Genomic DNA, 19,002 nt, shown 5'->3' on the forward strand with positions numbered 1-19,002 from the left:
ATCTTTGTGATGTGAATCTTGAGACTTTGTGATGCACATATATGTGCCACCATTGATCATATCATAGGGTAACCATGGTGCTGTTCATTCCAGCTGGCCCGAGCCATTATTCAATACTTTAGCTGGACATCATTATATGAATCTGGCATTTTTCATCAAATAAGATCTGGGTGTAGAGTGTCTAGATTGGGCTTTTCGAAAATGAGATAGCCAAATCTCCATCTCTGATGGGGTTAAGATCTGGTACACACCTCTCATAAAAACCACCCTAGTATTATCTGACTCAACAATTCAAAGGGTAAAGGGGAAACTCCTTGACAATTATGAAACTATTACACGGTTAATCAAGCCATCACATGGTTAATCAAGCCATCACATGATTAATCAAACTATCGCATGGTTAATCAAACTATCGCATGGTTAATCTAACTATGCATGGTTAAGCCTTCACAGATGTCATGAGAAGAGGAGTGATATGAGAGGGCATGGGGACAGAGGGTCCCTCTTTAGACCTGGTGACTAATATCTACATTAATATTTGAACACAGACCAGCATATGTCATGAGATTTGTTTTAATGACACTAGTTTGAAAAATAGAACTGGAAATATAATCACTTAAAAAAATCAACAGCTTCCAACCGAGTATTGTTTAAAGTGCAAATATGTAAAAGAGAGAGAAGATAAATGTGTGTGTGTGGGTGTGTTTGTGTGTGTAGTTGATGCTAGAGAGAGAAAGCAAGAGAGAGAAAGAGAGACAGAGAATAAAGACATGCAACACATATTACATTATTAGAAATAAGTATTTCTAATTAAGTTAAATCTCCCAACACATGAGACAGTCAGTGGCCAAGCATGTTGACAGCAGCAGTACAACAGTCAGTAGAGGATGATGACTTCATCGGCATGCAATACCAAGCATGGAGTTGAGACAATCAACTTCTCAATTCACTTCAGATTAGTTTACCCATCCATATTGACTGCATTCCCTCAGTGGGAAGAGCCGTTGATTTTCTGTAAATTAAAACTGAATTGCTTTTTTTTTTGCAGTTTTAATTAATTTCTGTAATTAAAACTGAATTGCATTCACATTAGTGTCAAATCTGAAGAGAAATCCAAAACAATGGTGCATCTGGGACATAAAAGGACAAAAAAAGGAGCAAATAATATTTCCTTATCACTACATCCAGTGTAATCAGCTAGGGCTGAAGGAACCATTGTCACTTAAGCTCTGTGTCTAGGGGGTCTTGTGTGAATGGGACACAATTAGCAAAACCTTCGAACTTGCTTTCCAGAGCACAGCATATCCTCATCTGTGACTCTTTGTGGATCTGCTCCACATGATTTTCTTTTTCTTATTGCATCACAATAGATGTCAGAGAGAGAGAGAGAGAGAGAGAGAGAGAGAGAGAGAGAGAGAGAGAGAGAGAGCTGTAAGCCATCAGACAACAGCCATATCATCTGAGGAGAACATCGGACAACTGACAAGAGGGGGTGAAAAAAAAGACATCAGACAGTAGACCAGATCTTGCATCATGTTGCAATCAATATTACAAATGTTACGCAGTTGTCATTTCCTCACCCAGTGAACAGGAGAACTTAGACATGAAGACATAATGTGAATGATGCAACAAGTACTGGCTGTGTTTAGTCAACTCATAATTTTTTCTTTAGACAAAACACATTCTTTGTCTCCCAAGGCCGCCATGTTGCTGATTGGTGACTGTACTTTATAAACATTTCAGGACTTTCAATGTTCTGCCAGTCCATGAAGCCAAAGTCCTTTTTGCACTTTGACCTAGCATGAGACAGGAGGTTATTACCGGTAGTAATTAATATCATAGACAAAAGATAAACAGAGGAAAAACACTCCAGAACACCACTGGAAGAAAAGAAAAAAGAAAAGGTACATATATTCATATTTGAGCTTAAAGGAGCTTTTTTCTGCTATCTTCTGGAGGCAACAAGCAGCATTACAGTCAATGGCTATTAGAAAGCCTGAAGCCGGAACCCTTTCTTCTTGGGGTAGTGTTGGCATAACACACCTACTGTACATAAAATGGATTCTTTTTTATCATTATTATCATATTTATGCTTTGAAGGAGGACAGGAACTATGGCAACCACTCCGTTGTATGCCGGTATGACTCGCGCACTGGCTGATCCGTCTCTGCTCAAAAGTGTTAGTCAGATGTGGAAGCTACCAGCCCCAATGCTAAAGTAGGCTCTAAGGCTTACTACTACCCCATTACCCACAAACACACCCTTTAGAGAAGCAGTGGGCCACTAAAACACTGGCCGCACAAAATGGCCGCTGGGGCAATGCAAGATGGGAGCTGACCTTTATTGCGATGACAGGGCAGAGGAAGGGGGATGAAGGTGGCAAGTGATCCGTGTGAACGCACCTGTGTGTGTGTGTACACGCGCCCGTGTGTGTGTGTGTGTTTGTGTATATCTTTGTTTTGTGGAGTGGCACTGTCTTTGCTGATGACAGTGGGCTGAGAAGGTCAGTAAGCATGTAGTCTGCAGCTGCAACTCGTCTCGATGGGGCAGGGTGGGACAATAAATCCTTGGTTGGTCAGTCTTCCAGTTTAGTCCCAATTTTCCCAGTCCTCGTCCTCCAACTGCCACAGAGAGAGAGAGAGAGAGAGAGAGAGAGAGAGAGAGAGAGAGAGAGAGAGAGGGGAACAGCATTCAAGGAACTGGATGAGAGTGTGTGTGTGTGTGTGTGAGATGTGTACTTTTGGTTAAAATCATGCCTTTTGAAATATTTCCAAAAATATCACTCAGAAAAGATGAGACTTAAGTGTGAGTGTAGGGATAATGGTAAGCCAATGGGCTCTCACCTCTGCAGTGCCGTCCACCTTAGACAGGGCCATCTGCACCTCCTCCTCTGTCATGTCCAAGTCAAAGTCCTTTTCCCAGTCCTCACTGACATCTGTGCTGGAGCCTAAGACACACACACACACACACACACACACACACAAACGCACACACACTCTTCTGATCACAAACTAAACACTTCAACCTGTAGGTGAAATATGCAATTGTGACCCGATTCACTACCGATGTGTTGCTATGGTAACAGTGTCAGCGTCTCTGGAAAATCAACAACTCAAGTGTTGCGAGTAATGGGATACAGTGTGATGTCCAACATTGCAAAATGAAATATTCTACAAACTGAATTATTGCCACCGCATGTCTGTTAGCAAATACATAGGTAGGGTCAGTTTCAATTTTTGTAGGCTCAGTTTATCGATGCTTGAACTGGAGTATTCTCAGAGACTCAGGAATGTACAAATGTGCCACAGCCCACAGCAATAGAAAAGTGATCATCTCTCTCACCTTTTTTGCCATTGTTGGAGGGTGTGGACTTGCCGCTGTCCGAGTTCAGTTCAAACACTCTCAGGTCCTGTGGTCCGTCCTCTCTGGTGGTCTCCGTCCTGGCCGTGGGCGCTGCCGGGGGCTGCTCCTCTGAGGGTGGCCCATCCCTGACCACCTCCAGCTGGGGAGCACTCTGCCGCTCTCCTCCTGTCTGCTGCTGCTGCTGCTCCTCTGGGCTCTCCTCCACCTCCACCTCCACCTCCACCTCCTCCAGGCTGGCCTCGCTCAGCCTCAGACTCAGCTCCTGGGCCAGGGGCTGTGGAGGGGACGCGGTTGCGGGCATGGGCATGGACACGGGCACGGAGCTGGGCAGGGCCTCCAGCTGGGTGGGCAGGCTGACGCTGTCGCTGCTGAGCGAGGGCGTGACGTCCGAGGCGTGGCCTGGGGAGAAGGCACCCTGACTGGCTGAGGGCGACACGGAGATATGGGGGGCCGTCAGGGCCAGGGGGGTGGAGGAGACGGGGGACAGGGAGGTGCGGGTGGGGTCATCCAGGGGTGGGGTGAAGTCCAGACGAGATGTGGAGGTGGCCCCTAGAAAGTCATCTGAGGAGAAGGAGACAGGGGTAAGAGAGAGGGAGAGAGAGGGAGAGGGGGGGGGGGGCAGGTAAATGAAAAGAAATGAGTGAATGAGTGAGTGACAGAGGGTATGTAGAGAATGAGGGTAACAGAGCAGAGCACAAAAGAGCAAATCCCAGAAAAAAAAGATGAGGGCCAAAGAGAAAAAAGCAATTCACTTCCCCATATCCAGCAAGAATGTCTGCCTTTGTAACCTTTAGCTGTAACCTTTGTGGTGACTTGTTTAGTGCCACTGCAGTCCTTCCTCCCCCTTGACTTACCCTCTTCCTCCTCCTCCCAGCCCAGACTTTCTCGCTCAGAACGGTGAGCTGTCTGCTCCGCTCTCTGCTTCAGCGCCACTCTCCGGGCCTCCTCCTGCAACACACACACACACACACACGTTACTACAGAAAGCCAAAGCAAATGTGTAGAATGTCTATCTACTGTGGGGTTTTTTAAGCCATGATGAAGCATTCACAACTCATTCACTATTTGAAGAGCAGTGCTTTGAAGAGCTATTTGAAAAGCAGTGTTTTGTTGTAACACAGCCTAATCACCACTAGAGGGACTAAAGAGCACTTCATACTCACACTTGACACCAGGGGCTTATGACGCCGGGAGGACAGGAAAGTCACTTAACAATGGAGCACAGGAGAGAGGGCTCAAAACAAAAGTGTCTCTAAGACTGACATGGAGGGGGCACGAGGGGTCAAGCCCTCAGACAGACAGGGTTACCTCTGTAAGGGTTCGCTACACTGTACGACAAAGCAGACATCAGGAGCAGTTCAACTAATCAAACAAAGCTAATCGAACTATGGACAATGGTTTCTCTGTCCATCTTCTGCTATGTTTGGCTGAATGATATGAGACACCAGGTAACCTACAAAACCATTACCTCTAGCCATTTCCCTGTGGCCTGCATGGTGGAAAGAATAATAAGGACTTGTGACTTGGAGAGCAGCTAAAGAGTCTACACAATCTAACCTTTTCATCTCAGGGAAATGTTAAAAGCAACACTATGTAAAATGACAGAACTCAATCTGATGATACACTGACTTATAACAGGGAGAATGGCGGCAGTAATTGCCGCTGTGCACCCGGAAAACCATTTGTCAAGGTACCCCCTTAGCATCGTTTCCCAAAAATAATGACACTAAGGGCATACCCTGTACATTGAGTTTGGCAAGAGGCAAATACCACCTCTTCTGTTATTTTAAAGCTTTAGATGTCTGACCGGTAAGAGTGCAGTACACAATCACTGAAGGGAACTCTCATATTGGACGAGACCATACCTGCTCGAGCTGAAAGACCTTGTAGAAGTACCGCTGCCAGAACTCTGCGTGGGCCACAGCCGCAGGTACCTGGACATGGACAGGGATCACAGGTTATTTCAAAACAACGTCCTGTGCTTCATCACTGCAGAGTACTGCAACAGTTGCAGGCCCAAGTTTTGATACTAAGAGGGCAAGAGCAAAATGAAAAGCACAGCACCCAGGACGCTCTTCTTCACTCAAACCCAGGTTATGGGTGTTTGGTGGGATGACAAAAAGTCACAAACTGGAAACTGGTGCTAACAATGTAATAAAACCCTGCTTGGTTGACATAATATCAAAGCATGTTAGTGAAGATGTCATTCACTGTCATTTTTCATCAACATTTTCTAATGATTTGACAAATTTGTTCAAACGGACTATAGGCCACAGAATGCTCTTCAGGCAGCTCATATATTTCCAGTGGAGCGTCAGTGTACCGGTAACTTCTGTTATATTCTGCTCCTTTTGTGTTCACGGACACTGAATATCTTGTTTATGCCCAACAGGCATAAATCCTTCAGCATCTTAACATGCTCATTTACTAAGTGCAACACCCAAACGTGTCCGTGTAAACAGGGACGCTAAAACAACGCAAAAAACCGTCCAGGAAGTGCCTGGCATAGGGAACTGAAATTGTCCTAACAACTCTCAGAGTGCTATTAGTCAACCGTTACTAGGTCGTCATAATATCATACTGTCAACTGACAATTAAGCTTATCAATTATGATGGAATGACACTCTTATGCTATTGGACCCTGACTGCGTTAATCATTAAGAGAGATGTTTAAATAGCAAAAGATGACACATATTGGAGTGTCATATCTCGTAGTGAAATAAGAATATTCATCAGAGTTTGTATAGATTACCCTCTTACCTAGGCCCTCATGGCAGAGAGCAATTTCAAGCTCTTTAATCTCAAATCTGCAGCTAGGTGAGTGTCATGTCATGCAGCATATAGGTGCTCTACAACCAATTATTTTTGTGAAACTTCGCGAATCTGTAATCTGTAGTAGCGCCCCATATATTGGCCATGTGCTGTCAATATGAACTAACTGGCTTGAATATTCTTATTTGTCCACTACTCTTCATATCCTGAAGAAAATGGACAGATTCTAAGATGGTAAGTTTCTACCAGTGGGCATATCTAAAAGTTGCTATTAATGCCAATGTTCATGAAAAGTGTTCATGAACATTGGCATTAATAGCAACTATTAAAGCGAACAACCTATTTGGGGGTGAAACCACAAGAGCAAGGGGTGCGTGGAGTGTACCATTTTAGTGTAGAGGGCCCGGATAGATGGGCTGTTGACCAGGAGGTCAGAGATCTCTGCTTTCTTATCCTCCAGGCTGAAGCTGCAGAGCCAGGCATCAAACTGCTCTGGAGGGCCTACAGACACACAAGGACCAACGTTTCACTTCACACAGAAAATAACACCTTCTCTCAACACAAACTAAACATGTGCAAGTGTAGTATACAAATACTGAACGATATGCTGCACTAGGTATCAAGCCCAACCATCATAGAGTTACTTATTTTATAACTATTCTATTCAATCTATTCTATATAACGAAATCTATTCAATCACGAGTTGACGACTCGAAGAGGCAGCCTTAGAAAAAAATTCAGGTGAAACGCCTGCAGCTGCAGGCAGAGCACACAACAAAAATAGACATCACTGACACATACCAAACAAAACGGAGCTCAAGAGCACACTGTAAGCGAGGGCTCCAGGGCGAGCGTGTGAATCAGGGTTTGTAATGATGAAAGACGCTGCTGTGCTCCATGTGTATCTGCCTTAAGGGCCTCCAGGCTGTCCAATATCCAGCCACATGAGTACGTGTTAGCAAGAATGGCAAATATCCCTCTCTCCAACTTGCTAGCGGCCTTTTTGTCTTTGCAGTCATCTGCTGCTCATGACTGATTAAACATAGACTTTTATTTTAATACACGCCAATGTAAAACAGATAATTTAGTGCTATTCAGATCCACTGGCAATGAATGCCATTTGGCAAACTGTGGTTATGAGTACAATTTTAATAATGAGTGTTAAGAGTGTTCGCCATTACTTTAGTGAGACATACTAAAATGTTCACAATGAAAGCCTCTGTTGTTATATATATATATGTGTATGTGTGTGTGTGTGTGTGTACTTGGTGACCCTGGCCAGTCCAGGTAAACACTATAAAGATTTCACACTGCAGGGTAAAATGGGCAGCTTTCTTACCATCAGGCTCATTGCAGTATGTAGCCGGATCTGCCTGCAAACTGTAGAGACGTGCCTACAACAGACAGATACATCATTTCTATACACTAGTACTATACACTTAATTTATATATCGTACAGAATATTTTACAAACACACACACACAGGGATTTGCATGGGGCAAACACTTTAAAACTTACATTAAAGAACAACATTTACATGAGCACACATAATAAAACACTCCAGTAGCCTAAGGCACTACAACATCACATGATCTACAGCTGGCTTCCTAACTAACTCCTAATTAAACAGACTAGCAAATATTCTCCTAAAAACGTTGTTTACACCAAACCAACTGGTCCTGCAACTTCATTTTGAAAAGATGGCTGGATAACCCCCACTCTCAGCAACTGCCACTTATCAGCCCCACTGAGCAGCACCATAAATAACTCACCTTGGTGCTGTCATACACCTCTGTTGTGCCTGCAGGCGTAGCCACCAGTGTGATGACATCACAGTCAATGGTTTTGTCTGGTGGAGGTGCAAGGGTGTCGGTGATGACCCCCAGAATGTTGGACAGGCTCTTCTTCACTTTCTCTGAGGTATCTGCAGAGCCTTCCACCTGAGGAAAATTAGCCAACATAATATTATGTCAAGTTGCTGGTCAACAGACTAAGGTCAATTTATGTCCGAACGGGCACGCGAGTGGTAAAATATGACCCAAATCTTAAACGTTAAATCCTCTTCGTAATACCTACAGCTAGTTTGCTTCTGACGGCGTTGGCAGTGGCGACGATAGAGCAAGCAGTGTCATGTTGGACCACGTTGGAGAATTCGGCCAAATCTCGTTTGATAAACTCATATGCTTCAGAGGACTGTAGGAAGAAGCAAACTTGGCTTAGATGATTTGACAGATAGGCTAATGCTGTCAGTCAATCAAGGTTCCCAGACTACACAAATTACTCACAACACATTTGGTTGCAACACGAGGTTAATCTGATCAACGCATTAATGCTTACCTTGTCTTTAACGGCTTGGAAGCTTTGCTGGAGCCAGCCTCCCCACCAACTTCCTTCCCTGGAACCATAAGGCACGATGACGTGGGAGAAATTAACATCGGCTGTCTGTTTTAAACAGCTAGTTAACGCGCTGATGTTCACATTTTGATGGTGCCACATATCTAAATGCTTCTAATATTCTACTGTTTTAAACATTGCTCCTGAAGCTTGCAAACATGACTTGTTTGGCCTGTAGCTAAACAAATGTCGTCGGGTAGCTTCGTTAGCTGCTAGCGACAATGCTAACGTTACAGCGGCCAACTAGCTAGCGAGTTATCCTACTCGCTTGGTGGTTTTGATTTAACTCGTTGGAATCGTATGAACTAATGTCATTATTAATGTAAAAAAAAAAACATTTCAAATATAAATAAGATCATTACTGTTATAAACATGAATCGAGTAATTGAACGCAATATTTCACAAGCAATCTGTCTGATCAGTAACGTTGCTGCAATATTTTTGTAAACAAACCAAGAGGCGACTTCCTACTCCCGACAACCAGACAAACGCAGTTTAATACCATGACACACATTTGCATGTTCCAAACAATTTAAGAGATACATATAAACACTACAAGATGCATAAACCTGTCTTGAATCATGGATAAGTCAAAAGGACACTTTTAAAAACAAAACAAGTATTTGACGACTTAAAACTCACCCTTCAGCCATCTTCAGAGCATGACATCATCAGCGTCTCCGACCCTTGACCCCGGCACATTACAACAAAACAATGTGACAAAAATAAAATGATAACATGTCGGACTTATACGTAATTAGTATAGAAACGTGTATAATTTATCTCGACGTGTTTAATAATAAAAACTAAATTGTTTTCGACAAAAGAACTTTACAACGGACAGATTGGGTACGGTGTCCGAGAAGGATCAAGCGATGCGGTTTTGTCCGTCTCTTCAAGTCGGCCTAGTGCCTAGAATAGATTATAGGGTGCATGAGATCTTGTTGGAGAAATGAGATGTCCTTCACTTTTAAGAGACGTCAATTACTGACGATACTGACTGTGCGCATCACCTCTTAGTCTAGAATAAACAGACACGCAAATTGCAGAGAATATGAACTTACCAAAGCCTACAAATATATGAACATGGATATTCCCACTAATTGACCCTGATAACTAGAATGTTTGATAGTTCTCGAGACATAAATGAATACGTATTATACAATGTGTGAACAAAACAGACATGAACATAAAAAAAAAAAAAAGTTTGCATGGTAGGCTAGTTTATGATAATTCCAGCAAAGATGCTGTCTTGGTCTATCGACTAATTATTATCGCTAATACTGTAAATCCTTACGAAATTTTCGGAAACCGAAAGTTGACAAACGTGGCAGGGAACTTTCCACCTTGACAGCTTGGACCAATGATCGCACAATTCCGACTGAAAACGCATCCTCACGCATCCTCGCGTTTCCTCGCATATCGGCCCTCTCTCCTCGTTCTCATCTCCTCTGGTTGCAATCAAAGAGTATAGAAGTTGAAATTATGGCAATTATATTTGATATTTTCACTGTGTCTCAGGTGCAGCCTTGGTGCCTGCACGTAGGTACCCTGCCCCTTGGGGAGAGTATTTTTTTCCAGTTGCTCTGTTTCACACAATCAGTGATGATTTCTCACATAATGAAATTGACAAGAGGAGTTTATCAGGTAATTAGAATCCCAACTGCTCCATATGGATAAAGCCAAATTAATGTTCTCTGATATACCCAGCTGAGCATCCAAGCACACTATGTGCTTGTCTCTGCATGCGTGGGAGAGTGTTTGTGAGCTCTGACATCCACCTGAGCCCTCTTGTTATATCACAAATGTGTGTGTGTGTGCGTGTGCATGTGCATGCATGTGTGTGAGCGTGTGTTTGTGTGTGTGTGTTGACTACAAGCGGCCAGACCAGCTGGGTGTCACCCTAATCAGTATAGAGAGCAGAAAGCACACAGGGGTCAGAGCGCAGACTTCTGGAAAAAGCCTTCTCCCCTAATTGAACGTCTTCTGAATCCAGACGCTGCACAATATGTGCGTATGCTTGGCAATATGGCTACCCACCCTTAGACCCATCCCACCCTTCAATCCCACTAATTGGGTCTTTCAGTTCACTAATTAACTGCCCTGGCCAGCCCTTTGCTCACCAGTGCTGTGTATTCACGTGTTTTATTGATCAGAACCCTTTTCATTCAATTGGATGCATACATCTCCATTTTGAGCAAAGGAGGCAATCAGCTCATGTGCTGTCTAAAAAGACTGGTGGCTCTTGTATGGATATCCCTGCATGTTGCTTTTAGTGATTTCGCTGTCTTACTAAGCTTGTTAAAATAACTTAGATCAGTGACACTACACATAACAGTGATGTTTTCAGGATTGAGTCTTGACAACCTAAAAAATGGACACATAAAACCTGGAGCCTGAGAGAAAGTGGAATAGAGCATTGTCCAATATTCCAATATGTGGTTTAATGTTCTGCATTTCTCACGAGTAGGTCAATCTGACATTAAAAGTGTGCTCCTACTATAAGTTGTGAGTTACCCTGTATGATATCTGTACTGTTTTTCTAAACATAGATAATGTAAGGCGTCAGGGTTGATCACTTCTTGTTGTCTGTTTTACGTTAAAAACCATTTGCGTCATTGATTAGGGTAGACTGGATGTCTCCTGACTTTGCCACTGTTACTGATTATCTATCCTTTGCTTTTCCTTGTCTAGTTAGAGCAGCTGATGTATCTTTTGGTGAAGTCATGCTGTCTCTCCCTTGATGTGAATCATTGTAAATAAAATTCCTTTCCGGATTTTCCCTACCATTGGTCTGACTGGGTCTTCATTCATCTGTGGTATCAAAATTACCATCAAGCCTCCTGACCTCCTCCCTGCAATATATAGTTTGGCAAAACTGTGTCCTTGTTGTTCAAATCTTAGATGCATATCCATCACTCAAGGGCACAATCACACACTCACACAAAAAATGCATCCTCCCCACAGCCACCCCACCCGTCCCCACCCCATTCCCAGCCCACAGTGCCCTTGCTGCGGGTTTCACGCCATCTGCTCCCAATCAGAAAACAGCAGCTTTGCACAAGTCACTGTCTCTAATTATCCACCAGAGAGCAGCGGCGGTGCAGCCCCCTGCTAATCCCCTCAATGTGTTCCGTTTCCCATTCCCACCTGTGCCTAAGAGGGAGAAGGGCCCTGGGCGGGCCTGGGTGTGGTGGTGGTGGTGGTGTTGGGGCTGCTCAGTGTCAGGGGACAGCAGGGACCAGGTGACCCAGGGAGGGAGCTCCCTTCTCTGGGCAGGCTGGCAGCTGCCTCCCCCCACTGGGGCCTTCCCCAGCTGACGGGGCTGGAGGCTTGACAGGGCGCTCTTTAGTGTGTCAATAGGCCCATAAATTAGCGGCTAAGCGCCTTTGTGCCCGGGCCGGGGAGTGTCAGCCTGGCCTGTCGGACGCGGCCTGCTGGCGGCTTGTTAGCGTGATGAAATGCCGGGTGAAGGGGGCATGTGTGTGAGACACAAGGGCCAGTCCACACACCCCCACCCTGCTCTTTGTGCTCCCCTGTGCTCCCTATTGTCCCCCGCCATTCAGGGAGAAGAGAGGAGTGTGGGGGCGAGGAGGTGAGGAGAAGCACCTCTTCATTTTCTCCTCTGATCTTTAGCATCATCACTCAGCAGATCTCTCAAGGACAAGTGTGAGCTTTACACGGCCCGACGAGACCAGGGATCAGGCCATCAAGTGCATGTGCTCTCATCGTACATCAGACTTTCAGAGCAAGTGTGCATAATGTTTGTGCATTAGGGCAATTCCATGGAAAATTACATTTTTTGTAACATCCATAACGCCAATAAAATGTGATGGTATGGTATGATGTGAATGATTACATGAAATTTGAGCATTTGCTATTTTTTAAGAATGTAAATGAGAAAAAAGGAACAAAAAATGAATTTTATCATTCACATCATACAAATGCCAAGGCATTTCACTGGCGTTATGGATGTGACTAAAAAGTGGAATTGCCCATTATGTGCATGTACTTGTGATCTGAGTGTACAAGCATGTGTTTTGAGTGTAAAACATGGCTTTAAATGGAGATTGCTTCTGCAATATGCAGCTTTTGTCTCTTTAGTTGCCTGATTATCTAGGTTTGCATTTATCAGTGTATTTATTAGGTTAGATACTTTCAAGACTATTTACTGTTTCTTACTGTTTCTATGTGGACTTAGCAGTCATCCGCCAGGTCCAGCACTTTTACATATTAGGTGTTGATTTACCGTAGCCTCTTTATGAGACACTCACGATTACGTTGCTTTACGCACACTTTTTAAACAAACCTCTCCAAACAAACCTTTGTCTTGTGCTGCAATGTCCCCGCTAGCCTTCCTGCGGAGCTGCAGGGCCAGATGAATGGAGTGGGAACAAAGCCGCCATGTCCCCCGCGTCATTAATCACACGAGTTAAGGGCTAAGCATGTCCTGAGCTTTACAGGACGTTGATAAATCCTACGTCGGCCGCGTAAAAGGAGAGTCTGCATCCCCTGCGTGGGCAGCACAATGCTGACGCGCCAACCTGCCGGCAGCCGAGGCATAAACACACACACACTCACACATACACACACATATGCACACACACACACTCACACATATACACATATGCACACACACACACACACAAACACACTCTCACACATGCATACACACACATGCACAAACGTGCGTAAAAACACATATCCACCCACTCACACACATATATATATTCATACATGTAAACTCAGATAAGACACACCAGGGAGCAAGAGAGTAATGGAAATATAAACTTTAGGGAAGCATAGAGTTGGAAGCCTCCTGTTCTAGAAAGGCCAAGAAATCACTGCAACCTTCTCCTCAAACATACTTTTATACATTATCCACATACACACATAAACTCCCTCACTACTCTCAAACACATGTGCACACACAGACACACACACACACACACACACACACACACACACACACACACACACACAGGGCTAGTTAGCAGCTGACTCCCCTGTCTTCCTCTCCACCCTGCTGTTCTATAGAGCGTCGCTGCTAAAGACTCAGTGTAGCCACAAGGCCTCCTGGAGCGTGCGTGTCAGACACATCTCTCTTTATCCACCGCCATGTGCTCCTCACGCACACCAACTGTGTGGAGCTGCTGACAATATGTATTCAAAGGAGGCAGATTTAGGCTTTTTTATTGTGAATGGGCTAAGGTCTTTCAAGATCTTAGAATATCTGATGAACTTTTAGGGCACAGGCTCAGAAACACCATCTATTTTCTCCCAGTTATTTGTTAGATTTAGCCAAAGGGTAATGAAAAGAAAGCTTTTTGTGTGTTTTAATTAAAACATAAATGAAACAGACAGAGAGAGAGAGAGAGTACTTTTTAGGAAGTGTTTAATTTAAGAAACTAGAATCTGAACAAGCACAACTTTTTTCCCTTTCACAACCATTCGCTTTTGAAATACAAACAACAAGATAAATTAATAGCAGCCACTCACTGTCTTGTGGGAAGTTAAAAACCAATTTGTGCTTTTCAGCTGTCCATTAAAGCCAACAGATCTTATTTTCCCAAATACTTACAAAACAATTCTTGTTCCATAGAAAAATAGCAGCGAAATATTTCACCAAAAAAGTTATTTTTATGCTATACACATTATGTACAAGAGTTTGTCACCTCTCCACCAAAGATCTCCACAATCAGGCATTTCTTATGATGCACAAGTCTCTTCTCTCAGTTGGACTACAGTCACGCCCAGGCAGAGTTCACTTGCCCATGGTGAGGCTATGCAGACTGGCAGAGGAGACAGGCAGAGGCTGGCAGAGCGAGCAGGGGCAGGGCATGCCGGGGAAATGCCTGTAGGAGGAGGCCAGGTGCAGCGGGTCCTTCAGCAGGCTGGGCAGGGCCGACGTGTGGAAACCCAGGTACCCGGCCGAGGGGGGCGAGTGTGGAGCCTGACCGGGTATGGCCGCGGGGTGATGGAGGTTGGAGGCGGTGGCGGCAGCAAGCGCAGCGGAGCTGCCCCCGAATGAGTGCAGCGACTGGGCCAGGGGCAGCAGTGAGAGCGGGGTGGACACCGGATGATGGGGTGGAGGTGGTGCAGCTGCTGTCTGTGCCTGGTGGGCAATTCGACGTGCAGCGTGGCCTTGAGCACCCCCACCACCATACACATCCCCCACCAGCTTCTTCATCTCCTCCAGGGAGCTGGACAGCATGAGGATGTAGTTCCTGGCCAGCATCAGTGTGGAGATCTTGGACAGCTTGCGGACGGAGGGGCCCTGGGCGTAAGGCATGACCTCCCGCAGCCCGTCCATGGCCGAGTTCAGGTCATGCATGCGCTTGCGCTCGCGGCTGTTCACCTTCAGCCGCAGATCCTGCAGGTCGTCCCCGGACAGGTTGGCCCGGCTGCGGCCCTTGGCCCCGGTGTTGTGCTCCTCCGTGGCCCCAGAGCTCCTCTCCATCCTGGGTTGGGAGTCGCGACTGCTCCCTTCCTTGCGGCAGTACTCCTGGAACATCTGGTTGGAGAAGAAACTGCCCATGGATGAGCCCACCACCAGCTCTGGTGAGGAGGAACGGCTGCCGATGGAACCACTGTCAGAATCCATCTCAGTAAAGGATGAAAAAAACAAAATTGACGAAGAAAGAGCAAGCTACAAAACTTTTTTCAGCAATCTGAAGAAATACCAAAAGAACACCCAAAAAATGCAGTATCAGCAAAGGGTCTCTGATGGGAAAAAAGCTAAATGAAGCTCTGGAAGCCAAAAGAGTTCAAATCAGGATCCAGAGTGAGGAGAAGTTTCTAGAAGTCTTGAATGCTCTCCTCCACAAACGCAGAGATATACACACAGGCTCTCTCTCACACTTTCTCTGTCCTGTGATGTCTGCTGTGATGTGACGTCTGCTCGGCTGTCTGAGTGAAGTGTCCTGTCCCGAGCCTCCTGGGGGCCCTTTTATACCTCCGGGCCCCACAAAGGAACAATGAGACGCATAATGACACATTTAGAGATGCAGCCAATTGCAGAGGGGACACACTTTCCTCCCCCCCAAAACAGACCTCCACCCCACCCCCCTCCCCTCAGCGCCAAACCCAGTAACACACCCCTGCTAATCCCCTGCCCCCCCCCCCCACCCCTCGGATCAGCACACATTAACCAGCCCAGGCCTGTATTCACACACATGTGTAAAAGACCAAAGCTACACAGCAAACACTAATTAACCCATGCACAGAGCGGGAGTATCACGTGTGTGCGAAGACATAAATCCAAAACAGACTGCGATGTGATCTACACAGTGTCAAATGGGTGTAGATTATTAGCTAATTAGCTTAGATGTTGCCACTGAGAAACGTCAAGAATTTGAGGATGATTATTGATATTAATAGCAGGGGGAGTTAATCATCGAAGTCTATACTTAGCAAGTATTTTCATTTCATGTGCTGATTGTTGATTTGTGCGGTTTCACAGTTTACTGACAGTAGCACTTTGTGTGGTGAGGGTGTGACTGTTTATTGAAGCTCATTATGCAGGGGGGCTTTCACTGTCATTTTTCACTGGTGCTTATGCAGTTTTTCATAGACATTGTGGTTAAAACGTTGAGCGCTGAGTCTTTCACACACACAGTTTAATGTTTTCAGTTTAAAAATATATTGTTTGTGAATCATACTCAATACGTTAGGTTTGTGAGAAAACTCAGATTCACAAAAGGTATTTTAGTCAAAGGTTCATCTTCTTAAATCCTTGTATTCTTTAGAGGACTTTTCACACAATAAGCTTATTTTACAAATCTCAGATCCAAAAGGTTTTGATAGAAGTCCAGGTAGCTATTCTCCTCTTGAATGATCTCACTAAATGTTCTAGTTTGCCTGCTCACAGACATAAGCTTTCAAACATCTGACTATAGTATATACACTCTATATTAGTGAATAGCGTGAGCATCACAAATGAATGCAATCTGAGATGCTCCAACAGAACTCCACAGACCTTCACTCAACCTTAAACACTTGACATGCCACATTGACAGGGTACCTTGAAAACACCACTTTTCCTGAAAGAGTGAATGTGACGCACTCTCCCGTCTCCTGCTGGAGCTCTCCAGGTGCCGTTTCAACTCGCTTTTAATGGCAAACCAGCAGCCATTTAATCAGTGTTGGAGTCAGCTGGGGGCAAAGCCCATACCGGCCGGGTCCCACCGAGTCCGTGAGCTCTCCCCTACGGTGGCAGGCCAGGGGAGGGAGTGGGGAGGAGGGAGTTAAAGAGACACTAAAGAGCCACCGGGGGCTTTGTGGTCTTCCCTGTCGAGGCCGTAAAGAGCCTGTCCGCCTGCAACTTTCTCAGGTCGTCCTGGTTGGGTGCGCGGGTTGCCCGAGGCCTTCCAGTGCACCGCAGGGATTGTAAAGCTTCTTTATAAGACCTTTACATTACCATAACTACAACACTTACTCTCTCTCTCTCTCTCTCTGTGTCTGTGTGTGGTTCATTCAGTCAAGTGCTGATCATTCACGTAAATGCACACACTCATGCACACAATTGCAGACTCTCTCTCTTTAACACATACACACACACACACACACACACACCAGTGTCTCTCTGTCACTGTTCACTTTCTCACATACAAGCAGGCTCTTGGAAGGTCTTGGACAAGCCAGCTTACTCTCAAACTTTACTGTATTTAGGGATTCTTTTAAATTAGACCTTGTATTTCCAAAATGACACAGTAGCAAGTGATGTGTGTGTGCAACTGTGCATGTCTGCAGAAGCATGAAAGATGGAGAGTGAATGAGAGAAAGAGACTTAAATGCTGTGAAAGTTACAGTCTGCTGCTCATTCCCTTTAAGTGGCGTTCAAGTGGGATCATTGATATTTGAGTGGCACTTTGACAAAACCGCTTCACATGCTCCTTTTAAATCCACCCAGTATCCTTAAGACTCACAATCTTCTACCCTCTCTGTCCTCAGTCCTTCTCTCTTTCTCTGTGACACACACACACACGCACACACACACACACACACACACACACACATGTATCCCATGCCAGAAGGTGAGAGGGGAAGCTGTGGAGGGGCTGCCCTAGCAGGTGAGCTCTTGAGTGGGGAGGGGGCTGCGCTGCTCACTGGTCTCCTCTGGACCTCTGGGCTCCTGCCTCTCTGTTTCCTCCATCCTGCTCGGCTCTTGACAACATATGGATTTTCCCATCGTTAGGCCAGCAGCCAACATGGCCTCCGCATTCACATTCAATCTGCCCTAATTGGGTCTCACTTTAATTAAGGGTGGCGGGACGCACAGCTTCCCGTAACACACTCCTTTTAGTCACGCAGATTAACTGAGCTGATGCGGCCGGCTCGCCAGCCATCATGGCCAGTTTGCTAACAGATGATGCCCAGGCCCTATGCATGGAGCCCAATTAATGATATTAATAAAAACACCTCTCTGAATTTTACAGACAAATAACTGCCATTAACAGGAACAGAGAGCGAGAGAGTGAGAGAGATAAACTTGAATGAAGTGGGCATGACTGGCTAATTTAGAAAGGTAATTTGACATTACTGAAACAAGACAATTATCTGATTGCCATTTAATCAAGTTGAGTCAAATTGTATGTTGAATAAATTATATTTTCACTTATATTTATTATTTTTACATTAGACATGACATATACTAGAAGTGATGTTTCAACTAGAAGTGATGCTTAAAAACTCATGCAAAAGTGATGCTTGAGTCTTCAACATTTTTTGCTGATGCACAAGATGTGCAGAATAGGCGTAAACAACTGTCTGGAACAAACAACTGGAACACGTTCAAGTAATGGTAAATATATGGAATATTCTTTCGGGATTTCTTGAGGAGAAGCACAGATATAATTAAATTATTTTCAAGATGTTGCATCCCAATGATGTATCTGACTTTGAGATGAGGCTCCATATTTAATATCCAAATAGGTTTAGGTTATGTGTGTGTGTATGTGAGAGAGAGAGAGTCTGTGTGTGTGGTGTGTGTGTGTGTGTGGTGTGTGTGTGTGTGTGTGTGTGTGTGTGTGTGTGTGTGTTAATCTCACTGCCCTCACTAATGCATAAATGCGAGAAGCTGAGTTCTCTAAGACAACTGTTTCATTCTCATTCATGTGTTTGCGCAGGCTGTGGGGCCACACAGACTGAGAGAGACACACAGGAGGGAGCTTATCCACCCCTCTGTCCATCCTCATGGATGAAAGAGTATCCCTTTACTCCTCCGCACTCTCCGCTCTGTTAATCCCTCCATCTTTAACCCTCTGTTCAGATGTTTAACTCTCTCTCTCTCCTCCCTCTCTCTCTTGCCTCTGTCTTCTCTTGGTGAAGAGCCTCCTTGTTTATTCAGGACCACTTCTGGAGGTCTGCTCGGGGCATTAGGGAGCCCCTCAGCCTGTGCGGAGGGTGCGGGTGCCGTCAAAGTGCTCAGGTGACCAGAAAATGAGCGCATTATCACAGCCGTATGCTTGTAGC

The 19,002-nt window shown here is 45.1% G+C and overlaps 2 protein-coding genes across 2 annotated transcripts; both read right to left on the minus strand.

Moving 5' to 3' along the window:
- Positions 1-557: 557 nt before the first annotated feature.
- bsdc1 (BSD domain containing 1) lies at positions 558-9,221 on the minus strand. The gene is made up of 11 exons (XM_042072549.1): positions 9,172-9,221; positions 8,473-8,530; positions 8,212-8,328; positions 7,908-8,075; positions 7,475-7,529; positions 6,521-6,636; positions 5,229-5,297; positions 4,218-4,311; positions 3,343-3,924; positions 2,844-2,947; positions 558-2,621 (listed from the first exon to the last, which is right to left on the minus strand). The coding sequence occupies exons 1-11, from the start codon at positions 9,180-9,182 to the stop codon at positions 2,589-2,591; spliced, it is 1,407 nt and encodes a 468-aa protein (XP_041928483.1). The 5' UTR covers positions 9,183-9,221; the 3' UTR covers positions 558-2,588.
- Positions 9,222-14,209: 4,988 nt separating this feature from the next.
- olig4 (oligodendrocyte transcription factor 4) lies at positions 14,210-15,284 on the minus strand. Its single transcript, XM_042072793.1, has one exon. It carries the CDS (start codon positions 15,131-15,133, stop codon positions 14,294-14,296), a length of 840 nt encoding a protein of 279 aa, XP_041928727.1. The 5' UTR covers positions 15,134-15,284; the 3' UTR covers positions 14,210-14,293.
- Positions 15,285-19,002: the final 3,718 nt, after the last annotated feature.

This window comes from Alosa sapidissima, chromosome 19 (assembly GCF_018492685.1).
Source record: "Alosa sapidissima isolate fAloSap1 chromosome 19, fAloSap1.pri, whole genome shotgun sequence".
NCBI classification, from domain to species: domain Eukaryota; kingdom Metazoa; phylum Chordata; class Actinopteri; order Clupeiformes; family Clupeidae; genus Alosa; species Alosa sapidissima.